The 24,252-nt window shown below is 46.9% G+C and overlaps 1 protein-coding gene across 7 annotated transcripts in view; it reads left to right on the top strand.

Annotated features, from left to right (window-relative positions):
* LOC124015564 (SRC kinase signaling inhibitor 1-like) overlaps window positions 1-24,252 on the top strand; it is a 239,673-nt gene that overhangs the window by 144,397 nt on the left and 71,024 nt on the right. For 2 of the 7 annotated variants that reach the window (XM_046330878.1, XM_046330872.1), the window contains exons 2-4: window positions 8,950-8,979; window positions 10,014-10,357; window positions 16,080-16,115. In XM_046330878.1, the coding sequence (XP_046186834.1) occupies window positions 8,950-8,979; window positions 10,014-10,357; window positions 16,080-16,115 (410 nt within the window). Of the gene's footprint in view, window positions 1-8,949; window positions 8,980-10,013; window positions 10,358-11,434; window positions 11,836-12,167; window positions 12,259-16,079; window positions 16,116-24,252 lie in introns of those variants that run through there. The other 5 variants (XM_046330876.1, XM_046330875.1, XM_046330874.1 and 2 more) reach the window with 5 other exon arrangements.

Below are 24,252 nucleotides of genomic sequence, written 5' to 3'. Positions count from 1 at the left end.
TCTCCATCTCCCATCTATCCCTCTCCATCTTCCCTCTCCATCTCCCCCTCCATCTATCCCTCTCCATCTATCCCATCTCTCCATCTCCCCTCTCCATCTCCCCCTCTCATCTATCCCTCTCCATCTCCCCCTCTCCATCTTCTCCTCTCCATCTCCTCCTTTCCATCTATCCCTCTCCATCTCCCCCTCTCCATCTCTCCCCTTCTCATTTCCCCCTCTCCATCTATCCCTCTCTCTCCCCATCTCCCCCTCTTCATCTATCCCTCTCCATCTTCTCCATCTCCCCCTCTCCATCTCCCTCTCCATCTTCATCTCCCCTCTCTCCATCTCCCCCTCTCCATCTCCCCCTCTTCATCTATCCCTCTCCATCTCCCCCCATCTTCATCTATCCCTCTCCATCTCCCCCCCTCTCCATCTTCTCCTCTCCATCTCCCCCTCTCTATCCCCCCTCTCCATCTTCCTCTCTCCCCCTCCTCATCTTCTCCTCTCTATCTCCCCCTCGCCATCTTCACCTCTCCCCCTCTCCAGCTCCCCCTCTCCATCTATCCCTCTCCATCTCCCCTCTCCATCTATCCCTTCTCATCTTCTCCTCTCCATCTCCCCCTCCTCATCTCCCCTCTCCATCTTCTCCACTCCATCTTCTCCTCTCCATCTCCCCCTCCTCATCTTCTCCTCTCTATCTCCCCTCTCAATCTTCCCCTCAATCTTCCCCTCTTCATCTCTCCCTCCTCATTTCCCCATCTCCATCTTCTTCTCTCCATATTCTCCTCTCCATCTCCCCCTCCTCATCTCCCCCTCTCCATCTCCCCCTTCTCACCTTATACTCTCTATCTCCCTCTCTCCATCTTCCCCTCTCCCCCTCCCCCCCCCCTCCCCTCTCCCCCTCTCCATCTTCTCCTCTCCATCTTTCTGATCTTCCATCTCCATCTCCCTCTCCATCTATCCATTTACATCTCCCCCTCTCAATCTTCTCCTCTCAATCTCCCCCTCCTCCTCCCCCTCTCCATCTCCCTTTCTGAATCTTCTCATCTCCATCTCCCCCTCTCCATCTATCCCTCTCCATCTCTCCCTCTCCATCTCCCCCCGCCTCCCCCTCTCATCTCCTCCTCTCCATCTCCCTCTCTCCATCTTCTCCTCTCCATCTCCCCCTCTCCATCTCCCCCTCTCCATCTCTCCATCTTCCCTCTCCATCTCCCTTTCTCCATCTTCTCCTCTCCATCTCCCCCTCTCCATCTTCTCCTCTCCATCTCCCCCTCCTCCTCCCCCTCTCCATCTCCCAATCTCTCTCTATCTTCTCCTCTCCATCTCTCCCTCTCAATCTCTCCATCTTCCCCTCTCCCCCTCTCCATCTCCCCTTCTCCATCTATCCCTCTCCATCTCCCCCTCTCTGTCTCCCCCTTCTCATTTCCCCCTCTCAATCTCCCCCTCTCCATCTTCTCCTCTCCATATTCTCCTTTCCATCTATCCCCCTCCATCTCCCCCTCTCCGTCCGTCTCCCCCTTCTCATTTCCCCCTCTCCATCTTCTTCTCTCCATCTCCCCCTCCTCATCTCCCCTTTCTCATCTTTTCCTCTCTAGCTCCCCCTCCCCATCTCCCCCTCTCCATCTATCCCGCTCCATCTCCCTTTCCCCATCTCCATCTATCCCGCTCCATCTCCCTCTCTCCATCTCCCCCTCTACATCTATCCCTCTCCATCTTCTCCTCTCCATCTATCCCGCTCCATCTCCCTCTCTCCATCTCCCTCTCTCCATCTCCCCCTCTACATCTATCCCTCTCCATCTTCTCCTCTCCATCTATCCCGCTCCATCTCCCTCTCTCCATCTCCCTCTCTCCATCTCCCCCTCTACATCTATCCCGCTCCATCTCCCTCTCTCCATCTCCCTCTCTCCATCTCCCTCTCTCCATCTCCCTCTCTACACCTCCCCCTTTACATCTATCCCTCTCCATATTCTCCTCTCCATCTCCCCTCTCCATATTCTCCTCTCCATCCCTACTTCCTCATTTCCCCCTCCTCATCCTCCCCTCTTCATCTCCACCTTCTCATCTTCATCTCCCCTCCCCTCCTCATCTCCCCCTCCTCACCTTCTCCTCTCCATCTTCCCCTCTCCATCTTCCCCTCACCGCCTCTCCATCTTCTCCTCTCCATCTCTCCCTTCCATCTGTAGACCAGCCCATTGTGTTCTGCAGAACACGATGCCTTCTGTTGTGAGACTAGCCAGGTCCCCTCCTCCTCCTCCCCATCTCCGCTTGTTAAATATCCTCAACTACAGGCTTCCTTCTGCCTCAACATCCATCTGCAATCCCCCCCCCCTTCTCTTCATTACTCTCTCTCACACTATCTCTCTCGCTCTCCTCAGTGGCCATACCATATGCTCATTATGAGCTCCCTGGATGCTCCATCCCTGGTGCAGTGGTGCCTGGCGGTTCAGAGGGAAGGCTGGGGAGAGATGCCCCCTTAAGGTGTGTGCCGCTGGGGCAGGCAGCTGTGGTGTAAGAAGAGGCATGGTGGTGGTGGTGCAGGGGTTGGATGGATGCCTCTGTATGAGTAGCACATCCCAGGGTTCTCTGAGCAACACTGAGGCTCTGTCAGATTTTGTATTACTGCATACAGCTCCAGAAAAAAGCCCTGCTGCCTGTCAGAAAAGATAGTTCATCCAATACATGAACAATTATGTTTGAGTATTGCTCTGTGTGATCTTACATTCCTTTCTTTTTGGGGGTGAAGGGAGGGTTCAGCGTTATATCGCTGAGCCTCAGGCATCTCTACTTGCCTACCACAGCTGAATCGTTGTTTGTTTTGCCAGTTGAATGCTCTTGAACGTACCATCTCTCTTCTGAGGAGAAGCAGGCGCCTCATTGGCTGAGTTCAGAGGTCAGTTCCTATGGTATCTATGCGACCAATCCACCGTCGCGCTCTCTCTAGGAGCGTTACATAACTTAGCATTATGTGACTTTGCAGTAGACTCACTCAATCCATTACGTCTGACAAGCTGCGCTCAAGATGAAGTACTGTTCTGCAGCCAGCCTCTCCATGATGCCTATTTTACGGGGCTTTTAAAGGGTGATGCCCCTGCATGGTCATTGTTTGCAAAAGCTTATGTAGAAATATATTGGCTGTGACAAATAAAGACGAATAACCTGTCGTCCTGTTTCTATTATTGTCCTCCTCCTTCCCACTGAACTTTTAACAGGGCTGTATTCAAGACGGGCACTGACTGTGTGAACTGGTTACCAACCACATAGCAATGGAGCTGAATGACTAGTTAGTAGATCTCTAGTAGATAGCCATGTAACTGAATGACTAGTTTGTAGATAGCCGTGTCACTGAATGACTAGTTAGCAGATCTCTAGTAGATAGCCGTGTCACTGAAGGACTAGTTAGTAGATCTCTAGTAGATAGCCATGTATGTCACTTTTTAATTTATTTTTAATTTCACCTTTATTTAACCAGGTAGGCTAGTTGAGAACAAGTTCTCATTTGCAACTGCGAAGATAAAGCATAGCAGTGTGAACAGACAACACAGAGTTACACATGGAGTAAACAATTAACAAGTCAATAACACAGTAGAAAAAAAAGAGAGTCTATAAACATTGTGTGCAAAAGGCATGAGGAGGTAGGCGAATAATTACTTTTTTGCCGATTAACACTGGAGTGATAAATGATCACAAAAGAGCAGAAAATAAAATAAATAAAAACAGTATGGGGATGAGGTAGGTAAAAATGGGTGGGCTATTTACCGATAGACTATGTACAGCTGCAGCGATCGGTTAGCCGCTCAGATAGCAGATGTTTGAAGTTGGTGAGGGAGATAAAAGTCTCCAACTTCAGCGATTTTTGCAATTCATTCCAGTCACAGGCAGCAGAGAACTGGAACGAAAGGCGGCCAAATGAGGTGTTGGCTTTAGGGATGATCAGTGAGATACACCTGCTGGAGCGCGTGCTATCGGTGGGTGTTGCTATCGTGACCAGTGAACTGAGATAAGGTGGAGTTTACCTAGCATGGACTTGTAGATGACCTGGATCCAGTGGGTCTGGCGACGAATATGTAGCGAGGGCCAGCCGACTAGAGCATACAGGTCGCAGTGGTGGGTGGTATAAGGTGCTTTAGTGACAAAACAGATGGCACTGTGATAAACTGCATCCAGTTTGCTGAGTAGAGTGTTGGAAGCTATTTTGTAGATGACATCGCCGAAGTCGAGGATCGGTAGGATAGTCAGTTTTACTAGGGTAACTTTGGCAGCATGAGTGAAGGATTCTTTGTTGCGGAATAGAAAGCCGACTCTAGATTTGATTTTCGATTGGAGATGTTTGATATGAGTCTGGAAGGAGAGTTTACAGTCTAGCCAGACACCTAGGTACTTATAGATGCCCACATATTCAAGGTCGGAACCATCCAGGGTGGTGATGCTAGTCAGGCGTGCAGGTGCAGGCAGTGAACGGTTGAAAAGCATGCATTTGGTTTTACTAGCGTTTAAGAGCAGTTGGAGGCCACGGAAGGAGTGTTTTATGGCATTGAAGCTCGTTTGGAGGTTAGATAGCACAGTGTCCAAGGACGGGCCAGAAGTATATAGAATGGTGTCATCTGCGTAGAGGTGGATCAGGGAATCGCTCTCAGCAAGAGCAACATCATTGATATATACAGAGAAAAGAGTCGGCCCGAGAATTGAACCCTGTGGCACCCCCATAGAGACTGCCAGAGGACCGGACAGCATGCCCTCCGATTTGACACACTGAACTCTGTCTGCAAAGTAGTTGGTGAACCAGGCAAGGCAGTCATCAGAAAAACCGAGGCTACTGAGTCTGCCGATAAGAATATGGTGATTGACAGAGTCGAAAGTGTCACGTTCTTTCAAAATCGAACTCAGAAGCAGACCAGGACAAGGAGAGTAGGAAGAAGGTGAATACTTATTTACAAGTGAATGTGAATGGGTAGATATATCCAGGTGGCGTAGCGGGCAGCGGTGGTGAGTTGATGGGAGTAAATAGGTGGATCCAATGGGGTAGCGGAATCCTCCGACGACCAGGCGAGAATGGGGTCTCTCCCTGTTGCTGCCTGCTACCGACCCCCTCAGCTCCCAGCTGTGCCATGGTCACCATTTGTGAATTGATCGCCCCAATCTAGCTTCAGAGTTTGTTCTGTTAGGTGACCTAAACTGGGATATGCTTAACACCCCGGCAGTCCTACAATCTAAGCTAGATGCCCTCAATCTCACACAAATCATCAAGGAACCCACCAGGTACAACCCTAAATCTGTAAACAAGGGCACCCTCATAGACGTCATCCTGACCAACTGGCCCTCCAAATACACCTCCGCTGTCTTCAACCAGGATCTCAGCGATCACTGCCTCATTGCCTGTATCTGCTACGGAGCCGCAGGCAAACGACCACCCCTCATCACTGTCAAACACTCCCTAAAACACTTCTGTGAGCAGGCCTTTCTAATCAACCTGGCCCGGGTATCCTGGAAGGAAATTGACCTCATCCCGTCAGTTGAGGATGCCTGGTCATTCTTTAAAAGTAACATCCTCACCATTTTAGATAAGCATGCTCCGTTCAAAAATTGCAGAACAAAGAACAGAGCCCTTGGTTCACTCCAGACCTGAATGCCCTCGACCAGCACAAAAACAACCTGTGGCGGACTGCAATAGCATCGAATAGTCTCCGCGATATGCAACTGTTCAGGGAAGTCAGGAACCAATTCACACAGTCAGTCAGGAAAGCTAAGGCCAGCTTCTTCAGGCAGAAATTTGCATCCTGTAGCTCCAACTCCAAAAGGTTCTGGGACACTGTGAAGTCCATGGAGAACAAGAGCACCTCCTCCCAGCTGCCCAGTGCACTGAGGCTAGGTAACACGGTCACCACCGATAAATCCATGATTATCGATAACTTCAACAAGCATTTCTCAACGGCTGGCCATGCCTTCCGCCTGGCTACTCCAACCTCGGCCAACAGCTCCGCCCCCCCCCACCGCAGCTACTCGCCCAAGCCTCTCCAGGTTCTCCTTTACCCAAATCCAGGTAGCAGATGTTCTGAAAGAGCTGCAAAACCTGGATCCATACAAATCAGCTGGGCTTGACAATCTGGACCCTCTATTTTAACTATCCGCCGCCATTGTCGCAACCCCTATTACCAGCCTGTTCAACCTCTCTTTCATATCGTCTGAGATCCCCAAGGATTGGAAAGCTGCCGCAGTCATCCCCCACTTCAAAGGGGAAGACACCCTGGACCCAAACTGTTCCAGACCTATATCCATCCTGCCCTGCCTATCTAAGGTCTTCGAAAGCCAAGTCAACAAATAGGTCACTGACCATCTCGAATCCCACCGTACCTTCTCCGCTGTGCAATCTGGTTTCCGAGCCGGTCACGGCTGCACCTCAGCCACGCTCAAGGTACTAAACAATATCATAACCGCCATCGATAAAAGACAGTACTGTGCAGCCGTCTTCATCGACCTTGCCAAGGCTTTCTGTCACGAATCCCGCTTCCTGAGTCTGTGTTTGCCTGTATTTCTGTCCTGGAGTGTGTTTCCGGTGTCCTGGAACGCACCCTGTCTGGTTGCCGGGCGAATTAGCTTGTTGGGAGATTGATGTTCACCCGCACCTGTATCCCATCAGTAATCTGCACACCTGTCCTGATCATCACCTCTCCCCTTCAAAAGCTTTGACATCCATTCCCTGCCGGATCGTTAGCCATGAACAGTATGTTGTGCCATAGTATCAGCCTCAAGTTGGATAGAATTTGTTTAGTTGTTTTTTACGTTTTGCTTGCCTTAAACTTACCTCCGTTTGTTCTGTCTTCAGTTACTCACCCGGATCATTTACCCCATTCTCGCCTAGTAGATAGCCTTGTCACTGAATAACTAGTTAGTAGATCTCTAGTATGGTTTGTCTTGCAGATCTTCATCTGGATTAGAAACCAAGCCTTTTCATCCTTGACTATTTCACAAACTATAACAGTTAGATGTGATGTGTTGTGTCTCTCCCAAAATAATAGATTCCTAAGCTCTAGTGGATGTGTGATGAGTGAGTGAACGACTGAGTGACAGTGATTATATTGATGTACTACTGTATAGTCAGCTCATTTGGTTGTTCAGGGCCCTGGCTAATCAGCCTGTTAATGTGGCTGATGCTCAGGCACATCATTATGTTTCCCTAGGGGGCCCCGCCTGACCAGCCATTATAATGCATATGGGGCCCCTTAGTCAGGGCTAGGGCACAATAAGCCTCCATCTAATGAAGTGTACACCACAGATCTGGGGGGGCTAAATGGACACATCCAGCAGTATGTACTGTAGTAACTATCTCCGCCAGAGTGCTCAATACTAATGTTATTACCCAAGAGGTCAGTCCATTTAGCCTCACCCAGTCTATCAGTACTCGCTAACACAGTGTTATGGAAGGGTACCAGTATTTAAAGAGAACCCTATAATCAGTGTGCTGTGGTACCGTGGTACAAATCGCTTTGAAGAGAGAGGGTGTGGTTACGGTTGTGTTGTGTTTAGGTTGATTACAGGAGAGGAGAGGTTGTACAGTATGTCTGCTTGTTGACATGTGTCACGTGGGTATGAAGAATTTTGGAGACAGGCGCAGGAATGTTGATTATACCCCATATTACGGCGTGACGTGTAAAAGGACGCGACGACCAAACAAACACGTAACAAGAACACAGGGTTGAAACCCAAACAAAAGAGCGAGGAGTGTTGAATAAATAACACACGCACACGATGATTAACACACAGACCCGTAATCATCTGCGCAATCCACAAGGGCACGAAAGCCAAAAAACACTGCACAGGTACTCACACGCACCAACGGACACTGGGACAATAATCGACAAGACCATGGTGAACAAAGGGCACATATATACATATATACAAATACAATGAGCGGGAATAAGGGCCAGGTGTGCACAATGAGAGTTGGGATCTGTGACAGAACCCCCCCCCCCCCCCTCTCTCTCTCTCTTGTCTCTTCTCTCCAAGTGGTTGTCTATCCATGACAGCCTGTGTGGCCTCTGGTCCTCAGAATCCTACCTGTTGTGTCATCCTTGGCGGCCCCATCCCCTTCCTCCCTCTCTCTCTCTCCCTCCCGCCCTCCAAGCTCTGTGTGGTGATTACCAGTTCATTTGATGCCTCTAACCTTAGGAGCTCGACACCGCTCTGCTCCCTTCATCCATCCCTCAGCTCAGCTCCATCAAAAAGGATCCTGATGAGGCTTTAATGTGCATATGCTCCACTTCATTCAGCCCAACGAAGCCTCACTGCTTTTCACCGGTTTATTTTTCTTCTTCTGTGCCTTTCGTTTAATTTAACACCCCCCCCCCCTCAAAAAAAGAATCCCTACCTGCTTTTGAATTCATTATTTTTGTACCTGCTTTGAGTTGAAAGATTCTAATTAGATCCTGCCAACTGTTGTATTTAAAAGTGTTTGGGTATCTGAACCTTCTGGGTAATGATGGATGGTGTATTATGCCATCTATTAGTGTAAAAGTATAACTTTAGACCGTCCCCTCACCCATACCCGGGCGCAAACCAGGGACCCTCTGCACACATCAACAACAGTCACCCACGAAGCATCGTTACCCATCGCTCCACAAAAGCCGCGGCCCTTGCAGAGCAAGGGGAACTACTACTTCAAGGTCTCAGAGCAAGTGACGTCACCGATTGAAACGCTATTTAGCGCGCACCACCGCTAACTAAGCTAGCCGTTTCACCTCCGTTACACTAGCCTGCTGCTAGTGGAATATAAACAGTAATATCAAGCCACAACTAATTATAACAGCCTTTATAAATACACACACATACATATTCCATTCATAATCCATTACACAGGTGGTACATAGAGAGTGGGGACTGTGTCATAGGTGTGCGTGTGTTTGTGTGGTTGCGTGTGTGTGTGTGTGTGTATGTGCACACACATATTAACCTTGGGCATGTTTCTTCTTTTAGCCAACGCTGGGGCCTGCTATCCCAAACAAGGTAACTGAGTGGGCGAATGGCACCCCTGTTGTCCTCATGCTTAAAGCTCATTGATCTCCACTGTCACCCATTTCGTGTTTCACCGACCCCCCCCCCCACCCCCCACCCCGGTGTTGTCTGTGTTGATTAGGGAGGTGATAAAGGACCACCCTGGCTGTCGGGGAGACATGCGTCCTCAGAGCCCTGCTCTCCCCATTACATCTGTCTGCTATCTCCTCTGGAAGGATGGGAGGGAGACCTGGATATTGAGGGAGGAGGAGGGGAGGAAGAGGAAGGGCGTGTTTAGATGAATGGAGAAAGATTAGTTAGGAAGTGGGGGACTTGGAGGGGGTGGGGGGCGGCGGGTTTGAGGTCGGGGAGTTTCTTCTTTTTGCAGCTGCCTCCCCGATTTTATTGAGGTAATTTTTCTCTCTCTGTGTCTTCAGAAAACAATGAAAGGCACTTCAGATGACAAATAGGAGCAGAGAAATGAAATATCCTACAGAGAAAATTCTGCTCCATTCTTTTCTTTGATCTATTGCAGGAGCATTTCCCCCCCCTCTAAAGTTGAGATCAATAATCCTGCAGGGAGGCGCTTTCTCTCTTCTGTTTGGTTTTGTTCCGTCTTGGTGGCAATGAGTCTAAAATCCCATCCCTCTCTCTCTCTCTCTCTCTCTCTCTCTCTCTCTCTCTCTCTCTCTCTCTCTCTCTCTCTCTCTCTCTCTCTCTCTCTCTCTCTCTCTTCTCTCTCTCTCTCTCTCCCCCTCTCTCTCTCTCTCTCTCTCTCTCTCTCTCTCTCTCTCTCTCTCTCTCTCTCCTTTATCACTTTCCTCTCTTCCTCTGTGTTCATCTGTGTGTCTGACTGCCTCTGTCTATGTGTCTGGATGTTTGTGTGCATGTATCTGCCTGCCTATCCTGTGTGTGGCGATCCACACCTGACCTGCTACCCCCTCCTCCCTCCCTCCCTCCCTCACTCACTGACTCACTCACTCACTCACTCACTCACTCACTCACTCACTCACTCACTCACTCCTCCCTCCTTCTGTCCATCTCAGATCCCTCAGAGCGTGGTGGCGGTCACATGATCTCAACGGATGACCTTGAGTACCCGCGGGAGTACCGGACGCTGGGGAACGGGACGAGGCGTTTCTCCAACGTGGGTCTGGTGCACACCTCGGAGCACCGCCACACGGTCATCGCAGCCCAGAGCCTGGAGGCCCTTACCAACCTGCACAAGGTGGACATGGAGCGTAAGAGGGACGCCTTCATGGACCACCTGAAGAACAAGTACCCGCCCCAGCTACAGCACCCCGGGCATCAGCACCACAACCCCCCCTCGCCCTCACCCTCCCACGGCAGCATGAGGCAGCCTGACAGAGAGCGAGCCGCTCGCGAACAGGTAACACACACACCTATATTTATTTTCCACTGCATGGTGAGGGTGGAGCTGGTTACAGTGCAGTAGTTTCAGATTGGTCTCTGGGTGTTCTCAGTCGGATGGTCGAGAGAGAGAGAGAGAGAGAGAGAGAGAGAGAGAGAGAGAGAGAGAGAGAGAGAGAGAGAGAGAGAGAGAGAGAGAGAGAGAGAGAGAGAGAGAGAGAGAGAGAGAGAGAGAGAGAGAGAGAGAGAGAGAGAGAGAGAGAGAGAGAGAGAGAGAGAGAGAGAGAGAGAGAGAGAGAGAGAGAGAGAGAGAGAGAGAGATCTGATGGCCCAGCATCACCTTGTTAGCAGTGTTTATCAGGCTGTCACAGCCCAGTGAGTATGTTTGTCTGGACTGACAGTTTAGTCACCCAGCCTGTAGCCCTCCTCATAGAGGGGCAGGGTGGCCTCACTGGGGCATGAAGTTGACACACAATACACTCTCGCCTATGCAGCACTCCATCTATCCTTCTCTCTCTCTCTCTCCATCTCTCCCCCTCTCTCCCTCTGGTGTTCCTTCCATCAAGTAACATAATACAGTATATTCATATTTTGCTATTTTACTCTCCTTTTCTGCAAATCACCTATTTCATATACACAATCTCTCTCTCCCTCTCTCTGTGTGTGTGTCAAGAGGCAAAGACAAAGTAATCACAAGAAATTTGGAAGAATGGGAGGGAGAGAGCGAGGAAATGGGAGGGTGGGTGAGAGAAAGGTAGAGTCCATAGGTGCCACAGAAACCTGTCCCTAATATGGAAAGCGGTGATATCACATTGCAAAGGTCAGGCTGGAGAGAGAGAGAGAGAGAGAGAGAGAGAGAGAGAGAGAGAGAGAGAGAGAGAGAGAGAGAGAGAGAGAGAGAGAGAGAGAGAGAGAGAGAGAGAGAGAGAGAGAGAGAGAGAGAGAGAGAGAGAGAGAGAGAGAGAGAGAGAGAATTACAAGAGAGAGAGAGAGAATTACAAATCCTAATTCGTCAGGATATCGTCATCAGGGCACGAGGGAGAGAGCAGCAAAGTCTGGAATTCCTTGTCATCTACTGGTTGTGCATGCAATCGTCTGGGTGAAACATGGACAGGGGGAAGGAGGGGGACAGAGAGAGAGAAAAAAGAGGGGAGGGAAAGAGGAAGCAGCAGAGGAACCAGTCAACCAGCCTGCTAGTCAATTAGCCAGTGCCAGCAGGAGGGAGACAGCCACCCACCCATCTGCGAAGGAGTTAATCGCCTGGTGTTGTAATGAATTAAATAAAAGAGTTTCCGCCGCATGTGCCGGAGAGAGGGAGGGGAGGGGAGAAAGAGAGAGCCAGAGGGAGAGAGGTAGGGGAGGGGAGAAAGAGAGAGCCAGAGGGAGGGAGAGACTGACAAAGCGGTATGAGGATCCTCTGCACCTGACGGAGGGAAGGGACAGCCTGGTGTGACTGGAGAGGAGAGAGGACAAGAGAGGAGAACAGGTGCTCTGCAGGTGAGAGCAGGGGTTGGACGGGGGGTGTTTAGTGAGGGAGGAGTGCGTTTAGGTCTGGGGGGGGTCTCGTATGTCAAGGCAGGGCTGATCTATGTTGTGGTTGTTGTGGGGACAGGCTCCATGCGTTTGGCAGCTGTAAGGCAGGCATTCTGGTAGAGTGTATGTACAGTATGTGTATGTGTAAAGGTGTGTGGGTACATGTGAATAATAGTGAGGGATTGAGGAATAGAGCGAGAGAGACTGACTGAGTGAGAGAATGACGGAATGAGAGGGGCGGGGGGTGGAGGAGGGGTGGAGGAAGGAGAGGAAAGGGGAGAGCGCAGTCTGCTTTGCATGCAGGTCAGGCAGTGCGGCGCTCCAGTCTGTGAGGCTCTGTTCCTTCTGTCGGAAAACCCTGCCTGTCTACGGCCATCTCCCTCACGTGTGAGTGTGTGTGTGCGTGTGTGTGTGTATGTGTTTACGCTAGACAGTGAGGCAGGGATGCGGTGGGGGCTGCGGTGTATGTCAGTGTGTGTGTGTGTTTTGCTGTGGGGATTGTGTCAGTATGTGTGTGTGTGTGTGTGTGTGTGTGTGTGTGTGTGTGTGTGTGTGTGTGTGTGTGTGTACGCCGTGGCAGGGGAGAGATAGGAGGGGAGAGGGAGGAGGGATACAGCATACAGTTAACCCCTGGTCCTCACCTCTAATTCCGCATGGAGGTGCAGGCAGATATGTGACCTGAAACACATTGGGTAGTAAATATGTAACGCAGCAGGAGTATGTATTACCTGGGGGGTTAAAGATGTTTCAGCTTAGTACTAGGGATGTTGGTGGAGTCATACTGTATGTATTAGCTAGTATGGTAGACTGGTGTGTGGTGTTGACTCGCCTGGGTATGCTGAGAGGGGTTTGGCACAGAGTAGGATTTTTGAGTGGGGTTCATTTATTTTCAATTAGTATACTGTATGTAAAGGTTATGATTGGTCAGAAACTATACTTCAAGGTAAACAAAACGGCTTTATACTACTGAACGCATAGTGTTGTCGTTAGAATCCTCTGACCTGTGCTATCTACCACACGGCAGCAGTATTTGCGACTCAAAGTCCAATCTGTAGGATGGCCAATCAAGGTGCAGTTCACAACAACAGGAGCTGAAGTGGTGGAGGAAGAGAGGCTGTTTACTCTGACCGTAGATCTGTAAACAAGACTCATTACACCACAGTCCACAGAACAGGCACATGCCCAATAAACATTCTCACATTACTAGTCTGCGAGGGGAAAAAAAACATCATTCACGAGTTATTCACTTGCAGAAATGTGTCTGTCTGTCTGTCTGTCTGTCTGTCTGTCTGTCTGTCTGTCTGTCTGTCTGTCTGTCTGTCTGTCTGTCTGTCTGTCTGTCTGTCTGTCTGTCTGTCTGTCTGTCTGTCTGTCTGTCTGTCTGTCTGTCTGTCTGTCTGTCTGTCTGTCTGTCTGTCTGTCTGTCTGTCTGTCTGTCTGTCTGTCTGTCTGTCTGTCTGTCTGTCTGTCTGTGTCTGTGTCTGTGTCTGTCTGTGTCTGTCTGTGTCTGTCTGTCTCTGTCTGTCTGTCTCTGTCTGTCTGTCTGTGTGTCTGTCTGTTCCCGGGTTGTCAGGGGCAACCCTAGAGCCCAGGCAGACTAGACTGAATGACTGACTGACACATGAGCAGGTAGAATCTAACCCAGCCCATCCCACAGGCAATAGAGCCTACCTCCTAGTACAGTCATGACCTACTTTCCACATGGACACACACACACATTTCCATCCTGCTGACACACACAAAGGCACAAAGCTTTGGTTCACCTGACCGCCACCACAAAACCAGTAGAATGGAATAGAAGTGACTTATAGAACAGAGAAATGAGAGAGGCCAAGAGTGTGAACTGAATGTGTTCTCTAGTAGACTTTAGTGACATCACAACATTCTCCTATAGAGATAAGTGTTTTTACGTTAGTAACATTCAGCTCCCCAGTAAAGGAAGCTCATGGTTTGGGCCGATTCCCATTTATTTTGCGTCAGAGTAAGCAAAACTCGGTCTCCAGTTCTGACACTGCTAGACATTACAATGAACTCGATCCCAACATTTCATTTCAGCTCATGCCCCATCCATCCTGCAATGTAGAGAAAAGGTGAACTGATCAGGGAGGCTCATCTGCATATATTATCAGCAGCCACCTATGTGGTTCAGGGAACCAGAGGAAGTTCCAGACTGTTGCCGTCGTTGTTTAGCCTTGTTCCAAGCATGTGTGTGTTGTATAGCTGATTCCTGTCACAAACAGGTCTGGTAACAGGCTAGTTGTTGTTGCCATGGCAAGGCATATTGCCGCTGTCCTGTGGGCGTACATTGTCCCTCTCTCCGGGTTATACAGGGAAAACAGAGAACGGTATACAGTGGACAGAGCGCAGAGATCCAGGGTCAGTTTGAAGCTGTGGGTATAGGTGTTGCCATGGCAGGGAGTCATGGCGGTGCCACCCGGTGCCCTGTAGTTGTATATGGCCACTCTCTCCAGGTCATCACTTAGTCTGGACTGGATCATTAAAAATTCAGCTCCATTGATCAGCATGGGGTGTAGAGGTAGCTACTATTGTATCAGTGTGCCTGCCTGCCCTGTACACCAGGCTGCCTCCTTAGTCCATAGCCAGGCCCTGCAGGACCGTTTAACACGGTGTCAATGAGAGAGAACACCTTAGGCTTAGCGAGACTGGCATCACGTAGGTCAGGGGGCGATTCCCACCAGCCATAACCAGCTCTCCAACTAGCTAGCTGACACGTTTTTCATAGTTAAATGAATGTCGCTCATCTATTATAAATGACTACGCTGGGTGAGAGGCAGACGTGGGAGAGGATAAAGTAACAGTCAGTTGCAAATGAACTCTTTCTGGTGTCCATAATAAAAATATGATGAGGCGATATCGAAAGGAAACATTGAGAAAGAAAAACTAGCCGACGATGATAAATCAAATAAAGAAAACCTAGGCTACCTGTCATTTTGTCCTACCCTCACGCCGGTGGATATATGGCAGCAGGGAAAACGGTCACTCCGGTAAATGAACTGGAAATTGCCTGCAGACAAGGATAAGGAACTATAATAAGAGTTTAGATTTGGAATCAAAATTCATAAACTGTCGCCATCTTTTTAATTTACATATGATTGTGAGGTGTTCCAGGCCATTGGAAGCCTGACCTGCTTTATAGCACACGGTGGTTATTATATTTTAATGGAAAGAACTTCCTCGGGCCTAGACTAGTAGAGAGGGGCAAAGGGAGGGAGAGGAGGACAAAAAGAAAGAGGAGGGAGAGGCAGTGAGGTACTGGGTTAGGTAGAGAATATCAGATGGATAGAGAGAGAGGCAGGTGCAGCGAGGGAGCAAAAAGGAAGAGAAAAGAAGAGAAAGAGGGGGCCTGTCTGCCGATTGATGATGGTGAAGTCTGGGAGACAGGCCAACATCTGAACGATTGACAGAGTGGCCTGTTTAATTCAATTTCACTTCTTTCACTTAATCCTGTCAAACGGCACAGCCTGTAGCTGGGTCCTACTTGGTTTGAGTTGCAACATCACATTCACAAACAGATCCCCCCCATTCTCTCCTGCCCACATCCACAACACCTAATGTTAATCACTTACTAAGAACATGGTAACCTTCTTGTTGTATTAACGATTCCCTTAATGGGCTGTCAATATGCCCTGTGTTGGCTCTGATGCAGGATAATGACATGATGCTTGGGATAGTGTGTGTGTGTGTGTGTGTGTGTGTGTGTGTGTGTGTGTGTGTGTGTGTGTGTGTGTGTGTGTGTGTGTGCGTGCGTGCGTGCGTGCGTGCGTGCGTGCGTGCGTGCGTGCGTGCGTGCGTGCGTGCGTGCGTGCGTGCGTGCGTGCGTGCGTGCGTGCGTGTCTGTGCTCTGTATGTGTGGGGAGTGGGCTAGTAGGGTGTGTGCAGCATATTTTGGTCTGGGAATGGTCCCACTTCTAAGACCATTCGATGCTGGTGTGTCACTGTCAAGGGCTTTTGGGTTACCTATTTCAGCCACTCTCTCTACCTCTCCTCTTCCCTCCATCTCATTATACATCGCTCCCTCTGTCTCTTGTCCTCTTTCTCCCTCACCCATCATGCAATTTCCCAGAGAGTTGATTTCATTGTTGTCAGATACCTGAGAGTAAATGTCTAACACTTTTCTCCCCCCTTTTTCTCCCTCTTTCTATCATGCTCTCTTTTCTTTTCTCTCTTTCTTTTTCTCTCTCCCCCAGCAACAACCCAACTACTGGAGCTTTAAGGTCAGTGCTGTAAGTGACAGTTTACTGTGTCAGTTTGGGTTTCTCCATCCACTGTGGTGTGTTCTTTTGTGTGTGTGTGTGTGTGTGTGGGGGGGGGCACGGTGGCACATCTCTCTCTCTGCCTGGTTTCTGCAGCAGCCCTGTGCCCGTCGTACCGCTGGCACGCAGACTCTCAGTTGGCATCTCTCGAGTCTCAGGCGGCAGCAGCAGCTTAAAGCCTTCAAGCTCCGTTTACTCTGCAGGAAACGATTCTCCCAGGATTAATGCCACCTCAGTCAGTCAGCTAGCGCCTAGCGCTAATGGCTAACATCCATGTCACCTTGCTAGAGTATTACTCAGGCTAACTGAGACGTTAAGAAGAAATTACAGTGCCTTGTTGCATTGTGGAAATGTTACTTTGACATTTCTCAGACGTCCTTCTATATTACTGACAGGCTTTGAGGTTAGATATACTGTATTTAGGAGAAATGTACAGTTATATGGCATGTATTATTTCTGTCCTGGCTTGCCTGCGGATACATCCGTGAGGGTATATCTGGCTTGCCTGCGGATACATCCGTGAGGGTATATCTGTCTTGCCTGCAGATACATCCGTGAAGGTATATCTGTCTTGCCTGCGGATACATCCGTGAGGATATATCTGTCTTGCCTGCGGATACATCCGTGAGGATATATCTGGCTTGCCTGCGGATACATCCGTGAGGGTATATCTGGCTTGCCTGCGGATACATCCGTGAGGGTATATCTGGCTTGCCTGCGGATACATCCGTGAGGGTATATCTGTCTTGCCTGCAGATACATCCGTGAAGGTATATCTGTCTTGCCTGCGGATACATCCGTGAGGATATATCTGTCTTGCCTGCGGATACATCCGTGAGGATATATCTGGCTTGCCTGCGGATACATCCGTGAGGGTATATCTGTCTTGCCTGCGGACACATCCGTGAGGGTATATCTGCCTTGCCTGCGGATACATCCGTGAGGGTATATCTGGCTTGCCTGCGGATACATCCGTGAGGGTATATCTGTCTTGCCTGCAGATACATCCGTGAAGGTATATCTGTCTTGCCTGCGGATACATCCGTGAGGATATATCTGTCTTGCCTGCGGATACATCCGTGAGGATATATCTGGCTTGCCTGCGGATACATCCGTGAGGGTATATCTGTCTTGCCTGCGGACACATCCGTGAGGGTATATCTGTCTTGCGTGCGACACTGAGGTAGATGGAGTTCATGTGTAAGTGTCATGCTGTGGATCTATGTGAGCTGGCATGGTTCACGGTGTGTTGAGGGTTATGTTTCATAGATGTTGTCTGGAGGCTGCTGAGGCACAGCATGGATCTACACAGAGAGGCTTACAGGAAGTATTGTCATCTGTGTGGGAAGAGGCCTCGTCTGAGGTTTACGCTTCCCTGAAATATCATCCGGACAGGGTGGAAATGTTACCAGATATCAATATCCAGATCCCTGACCCATCTACCCCAGAGCTATGTAATTATTACAATATCCAGATCCCTGACCCATCTACCCCAGAGCTATGTAATTATTACAATATCCAGATCCCTGACCCATCTACCCCAGAGCTATGTAATTATTACAATATCCGGATCCCTGACCCATCTACCCAGAGCTATGTAATTATTACAATATCCAGATCCTTGACCCATCTACCCCAGAGCTATGTAATTATTACAATATCCAGATCCCTGACCCATTTACCCCAGAGCTATGTAATTATTACAATATCCAGATCCCTGACCCATCTACCCCAGAGCTATGTAATTATTACAATATCCAGATCCCTGACCCATTTACCCCAGAGCTATGTAATTATTACAATATCCAGATCCCTGACCCATCTACCCCACAACTATGTAATTATTACGATATCCAGATCCCTGACCCATCTACCCCACAACTATGTAATTATTACAATATCCAGATCCCTGACCCATCTACCCCAGAGCTATGTAATTATTACAATATCCAGATCCCTGACCCATCTACCCCAGAGCTATGTAATTATTACAATATCCAGATCCCTGACCCATCTATCCCACAACTATGTAATTATTACAATATCCAGATCCCTGACCCATCTATCCCACAACTATGTAATTATTACAATATCCAGATCCCTGACCCATCTATCCCACAACTATGTAATTATTACAGTGTCCAAAAAGAGCTTTAAAAACCCCTCTCACGTCGAGACATTTTTCTTTGCGCTTCCAACAAACTCTAATCAGAGGCTGTCAGGCAAGCGGTTTTCTTGGAATGACTTCCTGCAGCTATTGGACAGTCATCAAATCGATGTCACAATATTTGATTTTCTCTTCATTTTTCTACTTCCATGACTTTGTGGAAATATTATTTTCACACCCTTGATCAAGTGCTCACCTAATAATGCTTGCCCACTTTTCCAGTGCTCTTCCACATAAATGACATCACTGTGTCTAAATATGTAGATTAATATAATTAAAGGCCTACTGATTGAGTCACATTCTCAATAGGCTGAATTAGACAGAATTAAAGTGAAAGAGGAGAACAGGTGATAAGATGAAGAGGTAGAAGAAGAGGTAGAATCCAGCCCGATGGAGATTATTCTGCTGTATGTATCAGACCTGGGTTCAAATACACTTTCAAAATAAACATTCAGATAACCTTTTTATTTTTAAACAAACAGTTGAATATTGGAATGCATTTCGAAATACACTTGGAAAGTATCTGAAAATGCTCAAATACACCGACTCAAATTGTCACGCCTTGACTTTAGAGATCCTTTTTTATTCTCTATTTTGGTTAGGTCAGGGTGTGACTAGGGTGGGTAATCTAGTTTTTGTATTTCTATGTTGGCCTGGTTCCCAATCAGAGGCAGCTGTCTATCATTGTCTCTGATTGAGGGTCATATTTAGGCAGCCATTTTCCACCTGTTGTGTGTGGGATCTTGAATTTGTATTGTAGCTTTAGCCCTACAAAGCTGAATGTTTCGTTTGTTACGTTCTTGTTTTGTGCCGGTTATCATTAATAAAAAATGATTAACCTACCCCACGCTGCATCTTGGTCCGACCATCCTTCCAACGATCGTTACACAAATACACTCCCATGCATTTAACCCAGGTATTTGAACATATTATTTGAACTTAAGTAAAATTACTTGTTTGGGCTGTGTATTTGAAAATACTCAAACACACGTTACGGTTTTCTTCCTGGGATGGAGAGGAGGACCAAAATGCAGCGTGGTTATTGGTTGAACATCTTTAATAAAGATGATAACGTGAACAACATACACATACAAAATAAGAAAACGTGGAAAAACCGAAACAGTCCTAACTGGTGCAAAACATAGAGACAGGAAACAATCACCCATGAAATACCCAAAGAATATGGCTGCCTAAATATGGTTCCCAATCAGAGACAACGATAAACACCTGCCTCTGATTGAGAACCACTCTAGGCAACCATAGACTTACCTAGAATACTACACTGAACACAACCCCATCAATCTACAAAACCCCTAGACAAGACAAACACATGTCACACCCTGGCCTAACCACAATAATAAAGAAAACACAGAATACTAAGGCCAGGGCGTGACACACACAGAAAAAAAAGTATTTAAGAGGATAAATAACAAATACTCAAACACACATGTATTTGAACCCAGATCTGGCATGTATGTATTCTACTGGCCTGGCCCCTTTTCTATTTTTCCTAGGCAAAGAAGACTACCAGCCATCTCAGGCGTCATCCCCCCGCCCTAGAGTACGCCATTTTCTTCACTCTCCTGCCTAGTGAGCAGATCGCATCAGCGAACAATCCAGCGCAATTTGGCAGAGCAATTTCTTCCATGCATTGATGACTCCCCGTGTTATAAAGAGACTGAGCTCTGCCAGGGGGGGGGCTGAGAGATAGACGGTGGGAGTGAAAGCCAGAGATAGAGGGAAAGAGTAAGTGAGGAGTAAGAGGACGGTAGATTGATTTATTATGGGAGGTAATTTTTGTTTCCAATTTTCGCGGAACGGCCATAGGCTTGCTTGTTTTCTAGGCTCTTCTCTCCCTGTTTGGTGAAATAGCACAAAGTGTGGGGAGAGAGCGAGTGTGTGTGAGAGCAGGGCTGTACAAACAGACATAGACTACAACAGGAGGAGGAGTAGAGGGTTGCTCGGCTGCTTTGAGAGCTGTCCAGAAACAGAGGTGTTGACATAGAGAGACACAGACAGCCAGAATGAGAAGCTACTTTTGAGACGGATGACAAACTGATGACGCTCTGAGGGGTGTGAGCGACAGAGCGGGAAAGGAAGGAGAAAGATGGCACAGAGAGCGAGATTGTAGATAGAGAGAGAGATGGGGAGGGAAAGGAGAAATACGTGCACTGATTATACAAAACATTAACAACACCTGCTCTTTCCATGACAGACTGACCAGGTGAATCCAGGTGAAGGCTATGATCCCTTATTGATGTCACTTGTTAAATCCACTTAAATCAGTGGAGATGAAGAAGAGGAGACAGGTTCAAGAAGGGTTTTTAAGCCTTGAGACAATTGAGACATGGATTGTGTATGTGTCCCACTCAGAGGGTGAATGTGCAAGACAAAAAAATCTAAGTGCCTTTGAACAGGTTATGGTAGAAGGTGCCAGGCGCACCGGTTTGTGTCAAGAACTGCACCTCTGCTGCGTTTTCACGCTCAACAGTTTCCCGTGAGTATCAAGAATGGTCCACCACCCAAAGCACATACAGTCAACTTAACACACCTGCGGGAGCATTGAATTCAACATGGACCAGCATCCCAGTGGATCCCTTTTGACAGTCCATGCCCCGATGAATTGAGGCTGTTCTGAGGGCAAGTCAATATTAGTAAGGAGTTCCTAATGTTTGGTACGGTCAGTGTACGAACAAGGAAAGGTGGCTGAAAAGGCCAGAGAATGGAAGGGGGAAGGAATAAGAAGAGAGAGAGGTGTGAGGAGTGTGATGTAAGTCAGTTAAAACCACTTGAGGTCGATGTCCGTGCCCACGCGGAAATCCAATTAGCATGATACAAAAACATTGCCATAAAAATCCATCAGTTTAAACTAGAGATATCTGTTGTTGTTTTGCATTGGATGTGTCTCAATCCACTGCATCCAACTCTGTCGCACTTCTGCATCTGGGGTGAAAGGTGAAAGAGCTAGAGCAGTGTTTGTCAGACCATGAGGCATCCCGAAAATCGGTCTTCTTACAAAATCGTTCGTTTTGCTCTACAACCCCCGTAAGCGTATTGGGGTTCGTCGAAAGTCGGTTCAGCCCATCTGACAACTTCTGTCAAGCATCCGAACAGTAATGACCCCTCTGTGGAAAGGTGAGACTCACAAACACGTACATGTTGGTTGTTTTCCTCTAAGCCTCACAAGACTTGTCTGAAAGTACCCTGGTACCAGTTGAAAAAAGGTATGGAAGTATTTATGAAGAGCGATTAGTGCCAAAAATAAGGTGTTAAATACATGTAAAAAATAATCATCATGTTTCCTGGACTTTCTTATATCTCTTAGATACTTCCTTTAGTTTTTTGGGAGGGACTATATGTTGTTCTATGTAGTGAATCTGTAATGCAGTGTACAGTATGGGCTAATAGCAGTAATGTAATGTACAGTATGGGCTAATAGCAGTAATGGAATGTACAGTATGGGCTAATAGCAGTAATGTAATGTACAGTATGGGCTAATAGCAGTAATGTAATGTACAGTATGGGCTAATAGCAGTAATGTAATGTACAGTATGGGCTAATAGCAGTAATGTAATGTACAGTATGGGCTAATAGCAGTAATGTAATGTACAGTATGGGCTAATAGCAGTAATGTAATGTACAGTATGGGCTAATAGCAGTAATGCAGTGTACAGTATGGGCTAATAGCAGTAATGTAATGTACAGTATGGGCTAATAGCAGTAATGTAATGTACAGTATGGGCTAATAGCAGTAATGCAGTGTACAGTATGGGCTAATAGCAGTAATGTAATGTACAGTATGGGCTAATAGTAGTAATGTAATGTACAGTATGGGCTAATAGCAGTAATGTAATGTACAGTATGGGCTAATAGCAGTAATGTAATGTACAGTATGGGCTAATAGCAGTAATGTAATGTACAGTATGGGCTAATAGCAGTAATGTAATGTACAGTATGGGCTAATAGCAGTAATGTAATGTACAGTATGGGCTAATAGCAGTAATGCAATGTACAGTATGGGCTAATAGCAGTAATGTAATGTACAGTATGGGCTAATAGCAGTAATGTAATGTACAGTATGGACTAATATCAGTAATGTAATGTACAGTATGGGCTAATAGCAGTAATGTAATGTACAGTATGGGCTAATAGCAGTAATGCAGTGTACAGTATGGGCTAATAGCAGTAATGTAATGTACAGTATGGGCTAATAGCAGTAATGTAATGTACAGTATGGGCTAATAGCAGTAATGTAATGTACAGTATGGGCTAATAGCAGTAATGTAATGTACAGTATGGGCTAATAGCAGTAATGCAGTGTACAGTATGGGCTAATAGCAGTAATGTAATGTACAGTATGGGCTAATAGCAGTAATGCAGTGTACAGTATGGGCTAATAGCAGTAATGTAATGTACAGTATGGGCTAATAGCAGTAATGTAATGTACAGTATGGGCTAATAGCAGTAATGTAATGTACAGTATGGGCTAATAGCAGTAATGTAATGTACAGTATGGGCTAATAGCAGTAATGTAATGTACAGTATGGGCTAATAGCAGTAATGCAGTGTACAGTATGGGCTAATAGCAGTAATGTAATGTACAGTATGGGCTAATAGCAGTAATGTAATGTAGAGTATGGGCTAATAGCAGTAATGCAGTGTACAGTATGGGCTAATAGCAGTAATGTAATGTACAGTATGGGCTAATAGCAGTAATGTAATGTACAGTATGGGCTAATAGCAGTAATGCAGTGTAAAGTATGGGCTAATAGCAGTAATGTAATGTACAGTATGGGCTAATAGCAGTAATGTAATGTACAGTATGGGCTAATAGCAGTAATGTAATGTACAGTATGGGCTAATAGCAGTAATGTAATGTACAGTATGGGCTAATAGCAGTAATGTAATGTACAGTATGGGCTAATAGCAGTTATGCAGTGTACATTATGGGCTAATAGCAGTAATGTAATGTACAGTATGGGCTAATAGCAGTAATGCAGTGTACAGTATGGGCTAATAGCAGTAATGTAATGTACAGTATGGGCTAATAGCAGTAATGTAATGTACAGTATGGGCTAATAGCAGTAATGTAATGTACAGTATGGGCTAATAGCAGTAATGTAATGTACAGTATGGGCTAATAGCAGTAATGTAATGTACAGTATGGGCTAATAGCAGTAATGCAGTGTACAGTATGGGCTAATAGCAGTAATGTAATGTACAGTATGGGCTAATAGCAGTAATGTAATGTACAGTATGGGCTAATAGCAGTAATGTAATGTACAGTATGGGCTAATAGCAGTAATGTAATGTACAGTATGGGCTAATAGCAGTAATGTAATGTACAGTATGGGCTAATAGCAGTAATGTAATGTACAGTATGGGCTAATAGCAGTAATGTAGTGTACAGTATGGGCTAATAGCAGTAATGTAATGTACAGTATGGGCTAATAGCAGTAATGCAGTGTACAGTATGGGCTAATAGCAGTAATGTAATGTACAGTATGGGCTAATAGCAGTAATGCAGTGTACAGTATGGGCTAATAGCAGTAATGTAATGTACAGTATGGGCTAATAGCAGTAATGTAATGTACAGTATGGGCTAATAGCAGTAATGTAATGTACAGTATGGGCTAATAGCAGTAATGTAATGTACAGTATGGGCTAATAGCAGTAATGTAATGTACAGTATGGGCTAATAGCAGTAATGTAATGTACAGTATGGGCTAATAGCAGTAATGTAATGTACAGTATGGGCTAATAGCAGTAATGTAATGTACAGTATGGGCTAATAGCAGTAATGTAATGTACAGTATGGGCTAATAGCAGTAATGTAATGTACAGTATGGGCTAATAGCAGTAATGCAGTGTACAGTATGGGCTAATAGCAGTAATGTAGTGTACAGTATGGGCTAATAGCAGTAATGTAATGTACAGTAT

The sequence above is a fragment of the Oncorhynchus gorbuscha genome, linkage group LG26 (genome assembly GCF_021184085.1).
Source record: "Oncorhynchus gorbuscha isolate QuinsamMale2020 ecotype Even-year linkage group LG26, OgorEven_v1.0, whole genome shotgun sequence".
NCBI classification, from domain to species: domain Eukaryota; kingdom Metazoa; phylum Chordata; class Actinopteri; order Salmoniformes; family Salmonidae; genus Oncorhynchus; species Oncorhynchus gorbuscha.
The sequence above is the reverse complement of the archived record's forward strand: the minus strand, read 5'-3'. Positions and strand labels throughout refer to the sequence as shown.